At 44.7% G+C, this 17,432-nt stretch overlaps 2 protein-coding genes across 2 annotated transcripts in view; one reads left to right on the plus strand and one right to left on the minus strand.

The window, feature by feature from the left end:
• Window positions 1-17,432, plus strand: part of LOC119176760 (carboxypeptidase M) — a 112,755-nt gene that overhangs the window by 41,339 nt on the left and 53,984 nt on the right. The gene's annotated exons all lie outside the window — the stretch shown is intronic.
• The window catches only part of mRpL52 (mitochondrial ribosomal protein L52), a 28,093-nt gene continuing 25,753 nt past the window's right edge, over window positions 15,093-17,432 (minus strand). Inside the window, exon 5 of the mRNA XM_037427451.2 lies at window positions 15,093-15,348. Within this exon, the coding sequence (XP_037283348.2) occupies window positions 15,172-15,348 (177 nt within the window). The 3' untranslated portion in view covers window positions 15,093-15,171. The remainder of the gene's footprint in view (window positions 15,349-17,432) is intronic.

The raw sequence follows: 17,432 nt of genomic DNA on the forward strand, positions 1-17,432 counted from the left end.
GAATACACCAGTTCTATTGCACCACCACTGAAGTCGCGCATTAATCTTTTTTTTTATTACCTTACGTAAACAACTTGACAGACTAATTCGGCTGAAGGATTCAAGGCTCAAAGGCGTCTTAGCCGGTTTGAGGATCGGAATGATGCGAGCTAACTTCCAAGACTCGGGTACGATTTCTTGCGTCCATAGATTATTGTAAATATTTGAGATAATCGTTGTGCCTGTTGGCCCAAGGTTCTTTAGCACACTGTACGTAATGCCATACACTCCAGAGGTCGATTTTTGACATGATGCTGCACCACATTGCAGCTCACTTAATGTAAATACAGGGTCTAGTTGATGATGCTAGGCCCAATTGAAAGTATTAATGTTCTGGCTGGCTAACGCGACAGAATTATCAAATAAAGCACATTGTGATGCGACGGGCCTACTGATAAGTTGACAAAATTCATCTGCTACTACAACTTCCCGTTTGTCCAAAGCTACAGCTAGAGCACGAAATGGGAAGCTCTGTGATACAGGGCCACTAAATGCTCGAATTACAAGCCCAATTCTTGGAACAGGTGTGTGGGGAGAGAGCATGCCACAAAAATCACGCCAGCGTCGTTTACCTAAATTTTCTAGTCATCTGTGCATTACACTGTGGATTTCCTGTGCATTTTTGTATGCTTCTAAACTTCGACTTCGTCAATATGCCCTTTCAAAACGTCGTGTGATGGCTCTTAGATGTTCATACTCTCCGTCTACTGCAGCATAGTCTTTTGGAATCAGAACTTTTTTAGTACATTTATTCGCGTTATCCTGCAAAAATTCAGTAAAGCTTTCAATTGTCGTAAGTTCACTATTTTGGTTTGGGAGGCGTTACTGAAATGTTTTCCAGTTCGACAGTTTGCTGTAGCACCTGATGTCGTCATTTCATAAGTAGGGGTGATTTATAAGGATGGGAAAACGGTCACTCCCATGTGATTCTACACCCATTGTCCATCCCACACCATTCACTAGATCTTGGGAACACATGGTAACATCTATGCAACTCGAGTAATTATGCCCATGGTGAAAAGTTGGGGAGCCGTCATTTAAAATAGTCAAATTGGATTTGCCTGTGGCGCACTCAACAACATTCCCACGTGCATCACATCGATCACTACCCAAGATTACGTTGCGCGCATTGAAGTCCCCACATACAAATGTATATGAATTAGAAATATTGAAGATATTTGTTAGCTCTTCCACCGATATGCGGCTTGAAGGTTGTAGGTAAAGGTTAATCACTGTTATGCACTGCTCACCAAAGGATACTTTAAAAGCGATGAATTCCGGCAAGTCCGAATCACTTGGTGAACTTGGTGAGAAGGTAGGTCCTTTCTGACACACAGATGCACTCTGTTTAGACCACTTTGATGATATGACTTATATATCACGTAGTTGGAGAGGCGTAAATCGTCATTCATTTCTGCCCCTTGGATTCAAAGTATTGGAAAGTTATATTGCAAAAGGAGTTTACGGAAGTCAGCACACTTCCTTCGAAGACTGTTGGCATTCCACTGGAACATGGAGACAGGAGCGTAGCCAGAATTTTTTTAGGGGGGGGGGGGGTCACAACAACCCTAAGGGGGGAGGGGGAAGACATCAGCTTTCTTCTGTGACGTCACTATCGGCGGTAGTTTAAACAGATGGTGTACATGTACATCAAGTCCCATGGATGGATATGTGGGGTTTAACGTCCCAAAACCACCATATGATTATGAGAGACGCCGTAGTGGAGGGCTCCGGAAATTTCGACCACCTGGGGTTCTTTAACGTGCACCCAAATACATCAAGTCCCATGATTTCCCCCCCCCCCTCATGTGTATGGTTGTGAGGAGAGTAAGTAAAAGTGCTGTACGAATGATTGATTGATATGTGGGGTTTAACGTCCCAAAACCACCATATGATTATGAGATACGCTGTAGTGGAGGGCTCCGGAAATGAAGTCCACCTGAGGTTTTTCAATGTGCACCCAAATCTGAGCACATATGCCTACAGCATTTTCGCCTCCATCGAAAATGCAGCCGCTGCAGTTGGGATTCGATCCCGAGACCTGCGAGTCAGCAGCCGAGTACCTTTTGCCACTAGAACACGGAGGCGCGGCAGTACTGTAAGAAGTGCTCTAAATACAGTGAACGACACGTACAGTGACCGTTTGGAGCAATGGCCTCTCGTCGAACCATTGAATGGACTAGTTTAGCCGACTAGTGCACGGGCCTCAAGCATTTTCGCCTACAACGAAAATACGACAAGGATTCCATCCCGCTACCTGCGGGTCAGCAATTGAGCACCATAACAACTGAGCTACCCTGGCGGGAAGTAAAAAAGATGGTTTTGGTTAAACCAGTATGCGCCACTTTTCGTCCAGCTGTAAGGAAGCAATTTCAACTGTATGAGACATATTGGTGAAAATCGCTTTGACAGTATGGCAGAGTGATTCCATTCTCTCCCTTTGCCTACTCATTGCTTTTCAGTGGCACCTTCCACTTGCAGACGCAGATACAAAAGGTGTGAATGGCAGTGCAACTACCCAAATTTGCATGTGGTGATTCTCGCAAACTTTGGGTAAAATATGGGGCATATAATATGACATGTAATGCGCAGAATAATCTTCGTTTCAATTGAAAAAGATTATCAACAGTATTCCGCTATGTGATGTGTCTACATGTTTGCTGCGTGAGACATTGCTTGCACAGAGTTTCTTTCATTTATTGTAAAATATTATAGTTACTATGTTTATTGCTCGTAATTTTGCGAGGTAACATGCCCACCCATGTTTCTCCATTCTGAGGATTTCTCGTCGAGCGCCACGTCGCTAGTTGCAGAAATCGCTTGGTGTGCCTTTCTAGTGATGTAAAGACACGAACAGATAAAGCGAATCGATATGTATAATTTGACGTATATTTTTCAGTTTTATGTTCCAGGCTTGCGCTGTTTGTTACAGTGCTGAACAATAAAGATTATGCTCACTACAGCTGTCCACACTGCATTTTCATTACACTGCTTTAGGTTTATGACCACCATCATTTTATTTATGAGCCTTACATGATGAACATTTCAGTAGGCATTTCTAAGGCTGTGATTGGCCTGCACGTGTGCCTGTGTTGCACCTTAGTCACTAGACAACACTTGATATGCCTTTTGCCGTTAGGGCGTAATAAAGATGCGTATGTATGTATATATATATATATATATATATATATATATATATATATATATATATATATATATATATATATATATATATATATATATATATATATATATATATATATATATATATATATATTGATAACAAGTAAGAAGTATCACTACCAGGAAAAACAAGGGAAGCGCGGGTAGAGAATGAAGACGACGTTGCCTTCACTGCGATCCCTCTGAGTGGGTACGAGCCATGGCGCGGTGGAGATCGTCATCATCATACGGTGATCGCGGACTCAGCGCCCATTAAAAACCCCCACTAAGTTACCTTGCCTTGTGTAACAATTTGGTGGAGGTGCTGGGTAGGACGAACCCAAAGACGGGAGCTTCACTACCAGGACTTCGTCGCAGCCGCCGCATCGCCGGACTTCCACCTTCGCCGATCGTAATGGCCCAAGAGCAGCCATCCAACGCTTCGAGGCCAACTCCGATGGGTTCTGTGCCGTACTACCGAGTGCCGCCAAACTTCGGCGGAACCTCAGGAGAAGACGTCGACGTGTGGCTCAAGAACTACAAGCGGATGAGCAGAAGCAATGGCTGGGACTCAAACGAACAGCTCAATCATGTCGTATTCTCGTTAACTGACACCGCCCTCATGTGCTACGAGAACCACGAGGACATGTTCACGACTTGGGAACGTTTTGTTGATGAAGTGCAGAAGTGTTTCGGTGATTCGGATGCAAAGAAGAAACGCGCGGAGCAGACATTGTTTCAGAGGGCACAGCTTCCAGGAGAAACATGTACGACATACATTGAAGAAATATTGAAGCTGTGCAAGATCGTGAATGGGAGGATGTCTGAAGAAGACAAAGTTGGACACGTTCTCAAGGGTATAGCCGAAGACGTGTAGAATTTCTTGATTGGGAAAGACTGCTTGAACTCCGTGTCTGACGTGATGAAGCACTGTCGTACCTTTGAATCCCTCAAGATGCGACGAATTTCTCCGAAATTCGGCCGCCTGTCCAACGTCCCCACTGTGGCTAGTGTTGAAACAGTGCTGCCTAACGACCTTGCTTTGACCATACGGCAGATCGTCAGAGAAGAGCTGCTTCGATGTCAGCAGACCTATCATCGCCCCAGCGATTTTCAGGACGTGTACGTAAACGAACCAGAACGTGTGCGGACTCCTGTTTCTCTTCCACCATGGCAACCATCGATCAACGCAGCAGACGCTTATGAATATCAAGGCACACGGCAAGCTGCATTCCCACGTCAACCACCTCCAAACTATGAACGAAGTTTTCGCCCACCTGTTTACTCAACATCGACTGCCTACAGTGCCCCTGAAGGGCGGCGCCACTATCCCAAGCCTTCCGAAAGGAGTCGCTACTCTGAGCAGCCACGCGCCCCTCGACCAATTCCGGTATGCTACAACTGTGGCGTCCCGGGTCATATTGCACGTTTTTGTGACCACCGCCCATATCAGCGATAGTCTTGGCAGATGTATCACCAACATTTCGACCTGCCATACTCCACGTCACGGAAACCACGCGCACCTACCGGGTCACGCTACCCCTCGCCGGCCTCTGATCGAAGTTTGACGCCTCCACCAGCTCCCCGTGCTCCACGATCGCCGTCGCCACGGCGACGCGCACGTACACCGCCGCCGGAAAACCAGTCGGTGCGGCCAGTGGGGGTGAAGCCGCAAGATCACAGGTGCTATCTACAGGTATACCCCCGTCAGCGTTTATGTTGAAGAACAAAGTTCGTGTAGTTGTCGATGAAGTGGCTACTATGGCACTTGTGGATACAGGCGCGACAGTCTCGGTGATGAGTGTAAATTTTAAGAACCTGCTAGGACCAAAAGTGATGTTTCGCCTGAACCGTGGGGTGACATTTCGTGGTGTAAGCGGTGACGTGTTGTTTCCGGTGGGATATTGTACTGTGGACGTCTCGCTGTGTGGCAAGGTGTTTTGCACAGAGTTTCCGGTTATTCCACGGTCTACACATGACGTTATCTTGGGTATTGACTTTTTGTGTGAGTGTGGGGCAACTGTAGACTGCAGAAGTGGGCATCTTTCTATACACGGTACTTTCTCAACGGCGCTCTTGGAAAATTCCTGTCCGGAGGAATGCATCTTTTTCGTCTCCGTGGATACAGTCGTTCCTGCATTTTCTGCTGTGTGTGTTCTCGTGACATGTTCCAGTAACAACTGTGGCACATTTGACGCTACGCTCGAACCGATTCCCTCGGCATGCCTGAAAAAGAACATTCTCATTCCCCATTGTATAGTGTCAGTCGTTGATGGACGGGCAGGTGAGTGGACAATGAACAGTTCCATGGAGCCTGCAATTCTGCCACGTGGCATGAAACTTGCAGTATTTAGACCCGAATCATGTACGACGCTGGTTGCGCTTGTTGATGCTACAAGCCAAAATGAACATCTAGGCTTAGAAGGTTCAGAAGATGCCCAATCGCTACAAATGGTCAGCAAGTCACTTGACCAAAGCGAACGTCATACACTGCTCGACGTTCTGTCTAAGCACTCGAAAGTGTTCGATTTTTCTAAATACAGCCAAAGACCCTTAATCCCAGCATCCCGGATACGTCATCAGATCCACACCGAGTCGGCGCATCCCATTAGGCAGAAACCTTACCGAGTGGCACCATCGGAGCGCAAGATCATCAACGAGCAAGTCCAAGAAATGCTGGAAAAGGGAATAATACAGGAATCGGCAAGTCCGTGGACTGCTCCTGTCATTCTAGTGAGGAAAAAGGATGGTACGTGGAGATTTTGCGTTGACTACCACCGATTAATTTCTGTTACCAAGAAAGACGTCTATCCACTGCCGCGCATCGATGACGCTCTATAGACTGCCTGCATTCCGCGTCCTACTTTTCATCTGTCGACCTGAGATCAGGTTACTGGCAAATTCCGATGCACGCAGCTGACAAAGAAAAGACGGCATTTGTTACGACCGACGGACTTTACGAGTTCAACGTTATGCCATTCGGATTATGTAATGCTCCTGCGACATTCGAAAGATTTATGGACTCTATATTGCGTGGTTTAAAATGGCATATATGCATGTGTTACCTTGACGATGTCGTAATTTTTGGACGTACGTTTGAGGAGCACAACACTCGCCTAGACATCGTGCTCAGCTGCATTGAAAAAGCTGGTCTTGTATTGAATTAAAAAAAATGTCACTTTGGCGAGCGACCGACATTGGTGTTAGGACATCTCGTCGACAAAGATGGCATTAGACCTGACCCACAAAAGACAGCAGTGGCCGTTGAATCGTTCGAGCGTCCTAAATCTGCGAAACAACTGCGTAGCTTCATCGGGCTCTGCTCGTACTTCCGCCGGTTCGTACCCAAGTTTGCGAATGTCGTTCACCCCCTGACGAGCCTTCTACGCAAGAACAGCCCGTTTCAGTGGACCTCCGAGTGCGATGCCGCTTTTCACAAGCTGAAGCGTTTGTTAACTTCGCAGTCAATACTTCGGCACTTCAATCCTTCGTCGCCCACGGAAATTCACACAGACGCAAGTGGCAATGGTATCGGTGCCGTTCTCGTTCAGCGTTCTGGCAAGAAGGAACACGTTGTGGCGTACGCAAGTCGTTCTTTAAGCAAGCCTGAACGCAACTACACAGTGACCGAACAGGAATGCCTAGCGGTAGTCTTTGCCATGCAACGGTTTCGCTCATACATCTATGGTCGCCCGTTCACTATCGTCACAGATCACCATTCCCTGTGTTGGCTGGTCAACCTTCGTGACCCATCCGGCCGCCTCGCACGATGGGCCATTCGTTTGCAAGAACATGTATCCACCATTTCATACAAGACTGGCCGTCTACGCGCTGATGCGGATTGCCTCTCGAGAATGCCGCTACCATCGACAGATTGTGAAGGCGATAACTTTGACCACCTTATCGCTTCTCTGTCGTCTGGCTTTCCCGATGCCGTGACTTTCGCCGCTGAGCAGCGTAATGACCCAAGCTTGAAAGCTGCGTCCGAAATGGTCTTCTTTACCAGATAAACTTGTCCACGACGGGCGCCCGCTTTCTGCTAGTTGTTCCTGCGTCCCTCCAAACGTCTGTTCTGCGTCTCACGCATGATGACCCCACCTCTGGCCATCTAGGCACCGCACGAACACTTAGTCGCACGAAAGAGCGGTTCTACTGGCCGAAACCGAGCAAGACAATTCAGAACTACGTGGCCAGCTGTACGCAGTGCCAGAGCCACAAGCGGCCCTCCTCGGGTCCAGTTGGTCACCTGCAACCTGTAAAGCCTCCCGGTTCTCCTTTTGAAAAGGTCGGCATTGATCTGATGGGACCATTTCCACGCTCCTCGAAAGGTAACCGGTGGATAATTGTACGCGCCGACTACCTGACGCGGTACTGGGAGACGGCTGCCTTATGCTCCGCCACGGCAGACCAGATTTCGGAGTTCCTGTTGCATTCAGTCATCCTCCGACACGGACCTTCTCGCGTGATAATAAGTAACCGTGGACGACAATTTACCGCTGATATTGTCGAATCATTACTTCGCTTGTGTGCCTCCAAGTTCCGACAACCAACTGCGTATCATCCACAAACTAACGGCCTCACCGAGCGCACAAATCGAACGTTGATCAACATGTTGTCAATGTACGTCGCCTCCGACCACAAAAACTGGGATGAAGTTTTACCATTCGTCACGTACGCCTTCAACACGTCGAAACACGAAACGACAGGCTACAGCCCTTTCTATCTGCTCTACGCTCGCTCACCTCGACATACGCTGGACACTATCTTTCCTTTTGTCGTCCATGACGATTTAACAATTGCGGAAACTTTGTGTCGTGCGGAAGAGACACGTCGACTTGCCTGCCTACGTACACTGGCAGCGCAAGAGTCCTCTAAAACTCGCTACGACAGTCAACATAAGCATGTAACCTATGCCCCCGGTGATCTAGTGTGGGTGTGGACCCCAATACGCAGACGTGGCTTGAGCCAAAAGCTACTGGCACACTACGCCGGTCCTTTCGTGATACTCCATCGTCTCAGCGAGGTCAACTATGAAATTGCACGTGTCACCACTAGTGGCCGACGTTCATACGAGACAGAGGTGACGCATGTTGCCCGCCTGAAGCCGTTTACACGAAGGATGCAAGAATGACTCACCCAGAGGGCTTCCTCTGAGACCGGAGGAATATAAGAAGTATCACTACCAGGAAAAACAAAGGAAGCGCGGGTAGAGAATGAAGACGACGTTGCCTTCACTGCGATCCCTCTGAGTGGGTACGAGCCATGGCGGTGGAGATCGTCATCATCATACGGTGATCGCGGACTCAGCGCCCATTAAAAACCCCCACTAAGTTACCTTGCCTTGTGTAACAATACATATATATATATATATATATATATATATATATATATATATATATATATATATATATATATAGTGTACACTCGCATACAAGCCTACAAGCCAAGTTGGGTGCAAAAACCGAATATTCTGTTGTGTGCGTGTGTGTGTGTGCGTGAGTGTTTATCTGGTAGCAGAACGTGTGAAGGTTCCATAGCAATGTTATTCTCTGGCTTGAGTATATCTTAGGACACGTATACGAAGACTCACACTGCAATATGCTTGAACGCGGCCTATCAGACCTTGGAACTGTGTCTGGATTTTTCCATTAAAACGAACCCCATGCCTATTGAAAATTATCGTGGTGATCGACTCCGGTGAGAATTGTTCCGGTGGGTACAAGTATGACCGCCACTTAAGCATTAATGCCATCGCCGAGCCAACTTAAAACACTCGCAGCCAAGATTACTGCCCAAAATATCACAGAGTGCTAAGCCTTGAGAAACACTACGACAGGTTTTTCCATATGCAGACATTATTCATTGTAAAAGCGTCGAGGGATTACATTGTGATAGTAGCTGCGCTTAGTTTCTTAATCATGTCAGCACAAAGCGACAAAAAACATAAGTTGGCTAAGTTGCAAGGATGGGGGTACCAGACTAAACATTTCGGGGAGATTTGAATCCCCCCCCCCCTTGGCTACGCCACTGCATGGAGACATTTTTATAGCGCTTATTGATATGTTACTTGTTGCAGGTTTAACCCGGATTGTTGACACAATAGTGCTTACAGAGGCAGCAGGGCTTTTACTTCTGGCAAGTTGTTTGCTTCCAGTAGAGCAGGATTGCTTTAAGTGCTGCAAAAAGCATTGGTATAGTCAATTGTATGACTGATGCAGAGGCACGGTCACCATTGAATGGTTGTTTCTGAGGCCTGCTGAGAATGATGTGATGTTTCGATGTTGTAGCTTGGGCGAACACTGGCGCTGTCGGTTCTGCTACTTTCCGGCTGAGGTCGCGTGGGCGTTTGCCGCTTTGACGCGTAGGTTGGGGTACTTGAATGTACTTCTCGTGAGTGGCCTCTCGGGTGTGCTCTAGGCGGTTCTCTTGGTGTGTTTCTTGGCTGTTGTTGCGGTGTGCGCTGAGGTAGATCACGTACAGGATGAATAATCTCAAGGTTTGGAGAGGGTTTATCGGGGCGCAGTTTTCTTCCATGGATAAGCTCATGCCAACGCATTTTTGCAGCAGCTCTACTTTGCGGGCAGCCTAAATATGAGGCAGCGTGATTACCTGCGCAGTTCACACAGGCTGAAGAACTCACTTGCGCTCCTTATGGTGGTGTTTTTCTCGGCAGATCTTGCACCGGCATGTGTTAAGGCAACTTTTCACCATATGTCCGAATCACTGGCAGTTATAGCACCGAAGTGCTGGACTAAGATATTCTTTCACTGGATGACTGGTGAATCCTAAGTAGATTCTTCCTGAAATCGGGCGGTCATCTCGAAAAGTCGGTATCACTGTGTGAAGTGGACGCGACGTTACTGCTTCATCTTCCTGGCGGTAATATTTCATTTGCCGCCACGCTGATATAACACCTGCATGTCTCAAGTACTCTGGTAGTTGTTCGCCTGAATACTGTAGAGGCACATGCTTTACTTTCCCAACCTTCCGATAGTACGACTCTGGGATGAAAGGCTTAACTTCCAGGTCGCCTACATTCGAAAGCAGGAGAAGACACTTTGCAGAAGCTAAGGAAGCAACGCTGAAACTGAAGCTTCCATCTCTGGTCGTTCTAAATGACTGCACTTTTTCTTTAGCAGCGGAAACTACTTCAGATGACACTCGATTAGGGTTCATTTTCCAGAAACTAGCACCTTCAGCTAGTTTCTGGAAAGTGAAAGACGACTGGAATGCCCTCTGCCCGCTTCTTCTTATACGCAACCAACGTAAAATGGTTCCTCTTTGCTCATGTCTTCTTCATCACTTAGGTTAAAATTTGATGTTTTATTGTTGAAAAGATTCTCTTCTAAGCGAAGCTTTTTGCTCTCAGCTTCGTCGTCTTCCATTGCTGCTGGACTTGAACGAGCAATGAGCCATTTCGCGGTTGTGAATGAGCCCCTTGAAGACGCTTTCTTTGCTTCTGCCACAAAATATTCTCGAATCTGCCACTCTTCCCACTGCAGAGAAGTTAGCTGATGTGTACTCGAACCTTATCTCAACTTCGGCATTGCAAGGGGAGTCAGCAGTATGGACTGCGAAATGGAAGCGAGAGAAGCGAGAAACGCTGAGCATGTCTGTGATGCAAGCGGTTGCCAATTGCCCAGAGTTATCCTTCCCAAACATCTACCATCTTCTAAAGATTCTGGGAGTGAGCACAGCTGAACCAGAACACTTTTTTTCAGCGCTGAGACGCCTTAAGTTTTACTTGAGAGCTACAACAAGTAAAAAATTGTTTGACATCGCTCTTTTAACATCCAACGTGAAATAAAAGTCCACCCAGAAGACATTCTCTCTGTTATTTACCGGGAACGTAGATGGCTTCTGCTGAATGTGTGTGTAATATAAACCATAGGCTCCTGCTAAAATCAAGAAGGAAAGTTCACTGAAGTTATTCTTGTATTAAGATGTTCTGAAAAAACAGAAGTAAAAACCTAGTTGTTAATGATCAATTGATGGGGTTTAACAACTAGAAACCACAATATGATTACGAGACTTCGTAATGGGGCGCTCTGGAAATTTTACTACATTGGTTCTTTAACATGCATGTAAACCAAAGTACTCGGGCCTCAAGCATTTTCACCTACAACGAAAATACGACAGGGATTCGATCTCGCTACCTGCAGGTCAGAAATGAAGCACCATAATCCCTGGACCACCCTGGCGGGTATTAAGAAAGATGGTCATGGTAAAATCAGTATGTGCTACTTTTCGTCCAGCTGTAAGGAAGCAAGTTGAACTGTATGAGACATTGCTGAAAATCACTTTGACAGCATGGTAGAGTCATTCCGTTCTCTCCCTTTGCCTACTCATTGCTCTTCAATGGCACCTTTCACTTGCAGAGGCAGATACGAAAGGTGTGAACGGCAGTGCAACTGCCCAAATTTGCATGTGGCAATTCTCGCAAATTTTGCGTAACATATGGGGCATATGACACATAATGCACAGGATATTCTTCGTGTCAAATGAAAAAGATAATCAACAGTATTCCGCTATGTGATGCGTCTGTTTGCTGCGTGAGACATTCATTGCTTACACAGAGTTTTTCATTTATTGTAGAAAATTAGTTACTATGTATATTGCTCATAATTTTACGTGGTAACCGTTCACCATCCACGTTTCTCCATTCTGAGCTTTTCTTGTCTTGCAACATGTCGCTAGTTGCAGAAATTGCTCAGTGTGCCCTTCTAATCATGTCAATGTAAAAAAACGAACAAAAGAAGTGAATCGATATATACAATTTGTCGTATATTTTTTTTCAGTTTTATGTTCCTTATTCCTGCGCTGTTTGCCACAGTGTTGAACAATAAAGCTTGTGCTCGCTACAGCTGCATGCACTGCATTTTTCATTACACTGCTTTAGGTTTATGACCACTATCTTTTTATTTATGAGCCTAAGTTAAATGATAAGTATTTTAGTAGGCCTTTCTAAGGCTGTGATTGGCCTACACGTGTACTTGTGTTGCACCTTAGTCACTAGACAACACTTCAGAGTGCCTTTAGTCGTTAGGGTGTAATATATATATATATATATATATATATATATATATATATATATATATATATATATATATATATATATATATATTGTACACTCGCATACAAGCCAAGTTAGGCGTATAAACCGAATATTCTGTCGCACATGTGTGCGTGCATGCATGTGTTTAGATGTTAGCAGAACGTGCAAAGGTTCAATAGACCCATTTCATAATTAGCAAGTGCCGTTCTCGATACTGCATTTTTGCTCTACTAATGGCGGCACCTGTCCTACTTCAAATGGAGGCCAGGTCCTAGTTAAACACGCTGGGGCTCATCTATTACGCACATTAGGTAGAGAAATCTAAACCTACATTTTCCATGTCTTAGTGCAAGTAAGCTGCGCTTGAACACTCCATTTGCAGAAAGTCACTTGCCGCCATTAGTAAGGCATACTGCATAGATGGAAAGCTAGCTTTACAATTATGAAAATGATCTACAGAAATGTTACTCTCTGGCTTGAGTACATCTTAGGGCACGCACCAAGAGTCGCACTGTAATATGCTTGAACGTGGCCTATCAGACCTTGGAACTGTGTCTGGATTTTTCCATTAAAACGAACCTCTGCCTATTGAAAATTATTGCATAGTGATCGATTCCGGCAAGATCTGTTGTGGCGGGTACAAGTATGACTACTGCTTAAGCACTAATCTCGTCACCTAACCAACTTAAAACACTCGCAGCTGAGATTCCTGCCCAAAATCTCACAAAGTGCTAAGCCTTGAGAAACACCGCGACACGTTTTTCCGTATGCAGACATTATTTTCATTGTAAAAGCGTCAACAAATGATATTGCAATAGTAGCAGCACTTAGTTTGTTAATCATGTCAGCGCAAAGTGACAAAAAATAAGTTGGGTAAGTGGAAGGGGGGGAGGGGGCGTATAACAAAAAATTTCAGGGGGGAAGAGCAGTTTTTAAACCTTCCCCCCCTGGCTACGCCACTGTTCTTTAGAGTCCCTTGAGGAGCACATTTTTCTACGTATCGGGCGATGAAGCGGTCGGAATATCAGACGAGAGAGGGATCTTCTTTTCGGTTAGAAACACAGATGGTCAAAATTTCAAGAGCCCTCCACTATGACCTGCGTCATAATCACATCATGGCTCTAGCCTGTAAAGCCCGATGTAGGGGAAACGTGCACGGGCACGGTGACTTCATGCGCCCGCTCACTGCCCAGCCGCTTGTCTAGGTTTGTTTATGCAAAGCACCATCCAGACGCGTCGTACGTGTGGGCACATCATACTGCCGGGCCGGAGCAGCTGCGTGGCTCTATACTCTTCGCTGTGCACACGGGAGGACCACGCGCACAATATTGGAAGTAATCAGTGACGGACATGCCATGAGTAGATTGGGCTCTTGGACTTAGAGGCGAAGGTGATGCACTGTTATGCTCGAAGACATGGGTTCAATTTTCGGCGATGGCGACGGCATTGCGACAGAGGCGAAATGCACAAACACACGTGCAATGAGATTTAGCTACACCTCACAGAACTATGTCTTATTCCGGAGAACTATGAGGTTATTTCGGAGCTACCGTGCCTCATAATATCTTAGCTTTTGCAGATGAAACCCAATTTTTTTTTTTATACAGGTGTAAAACATGTAAAACAGAATCAGCTGAGATGGCTGGTGGTAGTGCAGTTTTCCTACACACATAGTGCTAGAGCCTGAAAGACGCTTCATCTGTTTAGTTGTTTTTTTTCTACTAATAATTCAAGCGTTCCCATCAATTTTTTAACCTGAACTGGAACTTAAGCTAAATTTTCATTTTATTCACGTTACCTCTTTTCCATTATTGAACACTACTTTTATCACTTTTTAATGATGAAATCCTGATTCTCCAGTATAGTACAAGACAATGGTTTCATGTTACACAGTTTGTATATCCTCTTTCCATTCAACTAACATAGGAAACAAAAGTGACATTTGTTTTCACAGCCAAGGTTTTCATAGCAATGAATCTATACTCCCATTCCATACATAAAGTACAATGCTGTGGAAGCTACACAAGTAGTTCGGACAGGAATTCCACACATCTCATGCTTGAATTTCATCATTTTCAACGTGGCCACCACAATTGGCTCAGGCTGCATGGTACAGTAATTAAATGGGAAGACATGATAACAAAATAAAGACACACTGAGCAATCCAGAACAACCTATTGAGAACCGTACAAATAATGGGGCTAGTTCATTCCTAAGGAACAAGGCATCTTCATTTAAAACCAAAAAGAAATATCACATTACGGGAGTAAAAATCATTGAACTATTCCTCGGCACGAACGCATGCATCTCAAGAAGTCTCGCTAGCTTCTGTAATGTTGCACCTGACAACAAAACATAGTACACACCTTGCACATCCTGTGCCAACACTCACTCAGCTGATACATTTTAGTTTAGCCCAAACAGTTACAAAATCAGAGTTACATCAGGAGTTATGAAAAACCTGCACATTTTAAAAGTGCACTTCGTGCAGAAAGGGATGAGGGGGTGGCTAGAAGAAATGTTGGGGGTGGACTGAATTTTTTATAGATGGTTATCTTTAATGCAATAAGCAAAATAAATGCAATTCAATTCCACTTTCATTGGAGAGCAGCTGTAGCAATCACAGATTTATCCTGACATCTCGTGATTGGCAACAGAATGTCACAGACACTGAGTCATCATCCGTGTTCTTTGTACTGTGACACTTATTAACATTTCCAGAAAACAAAAAGAAATATACTATACAGAGATGTATAGGGTACACGATAATCTACTTGAACATGAAACAGTTATTGTAAGTAATGTGCCACTCAAAGCACAATAAATTAACAGTACATAAAATCAACAAATTCCACTTTAATGCTACACGAAGCACGTGTAGAGAAATACAATATCTACTTTTCGCCTACAACAGCCTAAGTTTCCGCAGTTTTCTTTGCTTCACTGGGCTGATGTATCTTCAGTTCTAATATGCCTTTCTCTTTGAACTTTCCAGACGCAACACGCTGTTTGATTTCTTCGTTTTCCTGAGCCATATGTGCAGTTGTCTCCCGAGCTTCATTGATTTCTTTTAAATACTTCACGATGGTTGTCTGAAAATGCAAAAGTACAAAATTAAAATAACATAATCAGGAACATGCTTGGTCTCACTCACAAGATAACAGAAAGAACCACTTTATCACCCCTTATAACAAAAAATTTGTCACTTTTGAAGATTTCTCAGTTCTCAGTATTTCTCAGTATTTAAACAAATAAATAAAAAGATAACAGAAAGGACCACTTTACAACCCGTATAACAACAATTTCTGTCACTTTTAAAGATTTCTCAGTTCGTAGTCAACCTGACGATTACGCTATGGCACGTCCTTTCCTTGACAATGAGGCAAATAGTGATGTTGTATTTCAATCCGACCGTTTCTTCGAGACCTGTTGTGGTAATCCCTTGGTGCAAAATGCCATTGGAAAGTATGTATACATTATGGGCATACTGCCAAAACCCGGGTCCATTCAGCATTCAATGAGACAGGAGGGGTATGCGTGCCCGTCTTCTTTCAGTCATTGTCGAGCTATATCGTCTTTAAACACCTCCGTGGGAATGTCCCAACCACGTTCACTTTTGGTGACACTTCTCCTTTTCTATATCTGAAGCCATGGTGCATTTGACATGCACTTTGAACAGGTGTTTTAAATGGTGTTGTGCTGCCCTGGCTCTCAAGAAATTGAGGCTTTGTACTGTAATTATGGACTCAAGTTATCTTAATATGTGCAAAAATAAAAAACAGTATTGATGTCACTTTTAGCATTCAAAACTGCAGTAAAATCACCTTGTAATGACACTGGGTTTACCAACATCACAATGAGCAGCCAGTGCACATTAACCTTCTGTATGCATTCTATGGCACCTCAAACTGACCAATATAATGTTTACAATGCCACATTATTATTTATAATGGTTAAATTTGGCTACTTGCTATTTGCTCAAAGCAGAAGAAAAGAAAGGTTTCAAATGCCAGAAAACAAAAATATATGAGAGTCGGCACACCCATCTTAGTACCAAGAAGACTGAAAAGTACATGAAACAGAGCCAGCTTTCCCCGTCATCTTCACACACTCCATCTCCCACATCTACCTTCTGTCAACCTTCCATCCTTCTGAACACAAGTGGACTATATATAAACACTGCTCAGTGTAAGAGATCCTATCTCACTCTGCAATAAAGTTTGGTTGTTCGGAAGGACGCTAGCACTACATGCTAACTGCACAAGCAGTCATGACCGGAGAAAGGGGAGTTAAACAACACGTCGAAGATTGGGAGGGATTGAAGGTAAGCATTCGTTTGCTACTGCTGTCAGTAATCTTCACAGACTGGGCAAGCCAAACTACCAGCAGATTGCAGCTTATGAAAAAACCATCATTGGTGCTTGCTGCATGTGATAGGAGTGCGTGGGTTAGCCACTGTTGTCTATAAAATCTGCAGTCAGAAGGACAAGGGGAGCATCGGCAACGCTGATTACAGTCAGCACTGCTGCTTACACCATCTTTCTTTCTCTCTCTCTATCTGCGTGCGCGTGTGTGTGTGTGTAGAATGAGCACATGCTTGCATGCATGTGTGCTTTTCCCAACCTGATTAAGTAATTATCGGTTATAACAATGACATTTTTATAGCACCTGAATGTTAAAAGTGGTTTTGAATGTATTCCCTTAAGTGGGATAATTGTCAATGGGATACAAAAAGCAAGCTCTCTCCAAAAGCCATAACCTAAAATGTTATTACATGCAGAACTGTAACATGATGATTTTTCGCTATCGGTGCATGTGAAACCAAGGCTAGAAGGCTGAAAATGCATGCAGCAACACCACTGAATGCAACATAATTGCTTAGGACACTTAGTCCCAGAGAACCCGTTCATGGTAGCCATGTCAGCAGTCTGCCAGTCGGGTACCATCGTAATGGTACATGACAGTGCTGGCTGCTAGCCTCCCACTCAGTGACAGATGCAGTAATAGCACCTTTATGGGTGCCAACTACACGTGCCCTCCAACCTTGAAATTTTTAGTTGCACACACTCTGCTAGTAAAGTTGGCATGTCGAAGTTCCACAGGTAGTGCATTTTTAAAAACCTGTTGCCCGACTTTTTCATGTTATGACAGAGTTGAGTCCACACCTTGCTGAGTG

The sequence above is a fragment of the Rhipicephalus microplus genome, chromosome X (assembly GCF_043290135.1).
Source record: "Rhipicephalus microplus isolate Deutch F79 chromosome X, USDA_Rmic, whole genome shotgun sequence".
Lineage (NCBI taxonomy): Eukaryota > Metazoa > Arthropoda > Arachnida > Ixodida > Ixodidae > Rhipicephalus > Rhipicephalus microplus.